Source organism: Pyxicephalus adspersus, chromosome 11 (genome assembly GCF_032062135.1).
Source record: "Pyxicephalus adspersus chromosome 11, UCB_Pads_2.0, whole genome shotgun sequence".
Lineage (NCBI taxonomy): Eukaryota > Metazoa > Chordata > Amphibia > Anura > Pyxicephalidae > Pyxicephalus > Pyxicephalus adspersus.
Window position 1 is genome coordinate 562178 of NC_092868.1, and position 2321 is coordinate 564498.

At 44.3% G+C, this 2321-nt stretch overlaps 1 protein-coding gene across 1 annotated transcript in view; it reads right to left on the bottom strand.

Moving 5' to 3' along the window:
• Positions 1 to 2321, bottom strand: part of LDLRAD2 (low density lipoprotein receptor class A domain containing 2) — a 10896-nt gene that overhangs the window by 3592 nt on the left and 4983 nt on the right. The window contains exons 2-3 of the mRNA XM_072425457.1: positions 502 to 666; positions 27 to 179 (exon numbers count right to left, since the gene is read on the bottom strand). Of these exons, the coding sequence (XP_072281558.1) occupies positions 27 to 179; positions 502 to 666 (318 nt within the window). The remainder of the gene's footprint in view (positions 1 to 26; positions 180 to 501; positions 667 to 2321) is intronic.

The window sequence follows — 2321 nt, forward strand, 5'->3', positions numbered from 1 at the left end:
TAACGATAGGCTATGATGAGAGGTACCTGTGTTCAATCCATGAGGCTGGATATTATCCGGAAGAAGCTTGCGGTTTCCATCACCTCCACAGCTCAAGTTGGAGGATACGGCCTGGCGCATGGTGGAAGCGGCTGTGCTGGTGGCCATTGCTTCCACTGGAGTCTTGGTTCCCATCATTCCTGTACAATACAATATAATACAATCTTATGTAAATGCTGTGACTTATATCTATGAATGGTGTCCTGGATGTTATATTCTGAGGCCGTACAAGATGGCAGCTCAGGAATTTACATAAATGGATATCATATACCCGTATAATATTATATTCCTATCAATGGACTCCTTGCAGATATGGTGTGATAAAGGTCCATATGTGTGTATTGGACCCCATGCAATACTGAGGGAGAAGTATGAAATATATACCGAGGAGGGCCACACGGGGCACATACCCCTCTGGAATAATAAATGCAGGAATTACCCCATTACAAGCTGACCACTTACCCCTCCCTCCGTCTCGCTGGCAGCTTGCGGGAGGACTGGTGGACTGGTCACTGCCATCACCACAATTATCAATGTTGCGGTCATCACACACCAGGCTGGAGGGGATACACTTCCCATTCTGGCAGTAGAAGTATGGCTCGGGCCTACATTCAGAGGCGTTGAATCCTGGAGGGTGAAGCAGATTATTAGCAGGGTCCATGCGCTGCATTACTAAACTGCTAAACAATGAATTACCAAGTGTGTGACGTAAGGTGCCCGAGCATTGCACAGAATGATATGAGCAGATCCCTCACCTGTACCAGCTCCTCATACAATGATTGGAAGGGTCACCATATTCATTTGTTGGGTGCAATGACACCCTGGGGGTCTCCAGCTGCCTTTATGTTCCCCTAGGGTTTGTTCACAGATGATGACACAGACAGCCGGCCCATCATAATGCCCAGCGCCCAGCTCCAGCCAGAACCTTGCGTGGCCTCCATACCTACCCACAACTTATTTACTGCTACAAATGTCCTAAAATGGGTTCATTGGCTTCCCCCCCAAACTTGTCTTTAGACATATGAGTATGGTAGGGACATTAGATTGTGAGCTCCTCTAAAGGGACAGTCACATGACTATGGACTTTGTACAGCGCTGCATAAATTGTCGGCGCTATACAAATATTGTGTAATAATAATAATAACATAGGGCTCTGATAGCCTGAATATAGGGGGGGGGGCAGATACTCTGCACAATCTGTGGGCCATCTGGTGCCCCATTATATACAATACACATCTATAAAACGGGGGGGGGGCAGATACTCTGCACAATCTGTGGGCCATCTGGTGCCCCATTATATACAATACACATTTATAAAACCAGCGGGGGGGGGTGTAGGTTCAGCAGCGGCCACATTGGCATCATACGGAGTTAGACGATTTGTTTGCAGCTTCATAACCGTTAATGGATTTTACGTGGAAATAGTTGTGGTAGCCTCATATTGGAAGGTAATATTGGCGATTTGATTCTAAATGGTTAACTTACCATTACATTACAACTTGGCTTAATTAGGTTATAGAAAAGAAATAGGATTAGTCCGATAGCAGCCTTTTGAGGGCCTGAATTGCGGATAGAGCGCCCCCTGTTGTCCGGTCCCATTTGTCCCACAACCTCTTGATATCTGAGCGGGGTTCTAAAAAACGAAATCAAGTCCTCCTGAAGAAGTGGGCTAGTCCCACGAAACGCGTAGAGGTTGGTCTTTCTATATATACTATGTCTCGTATGTGATATATATTGTTATTAGGAATTTATATTAAAAGTTGAATTTTATTACGTGAACTCATTGATTACTGTGAATTTGATGCTAGTCCTTACAAGTCCCCCTGTGCTTTCTCTGCATTACCTTGGGATGTGGCAGGTAGACTTTGTATTATTAAAAACATGGTTCAGCCCTCTTCTATCTCCTAATGCGATCATTTCACTTCTAATGAACAGATCTGGACTATCAATGACTGATCTGGGATTTCCAATATTCTATCATAGAATGGCGGCCCCCTTAGTGGAGAACACAACTTGTACGGAGGGAAGGGAAGAGGGATTTTTAGGGCCAATGAAGTAATCAGGTGGCCATGTAGTTGTAGTGTAGTTAGCATAATAATAATAATAATAATAATATTATTAATAAATCAGGCAGCAGGGACCAAAGTTCATGGTCTTACTAGACACATTGCACTCCTAGTTTATAAAGGTCTCTAACCCCGACGCGTTTCGCCCCCATTGGGCTTCATCAGGGCTGTTTGTAGAAGCCAGTATAGATACTACGTAATGAACAAAATGCATAA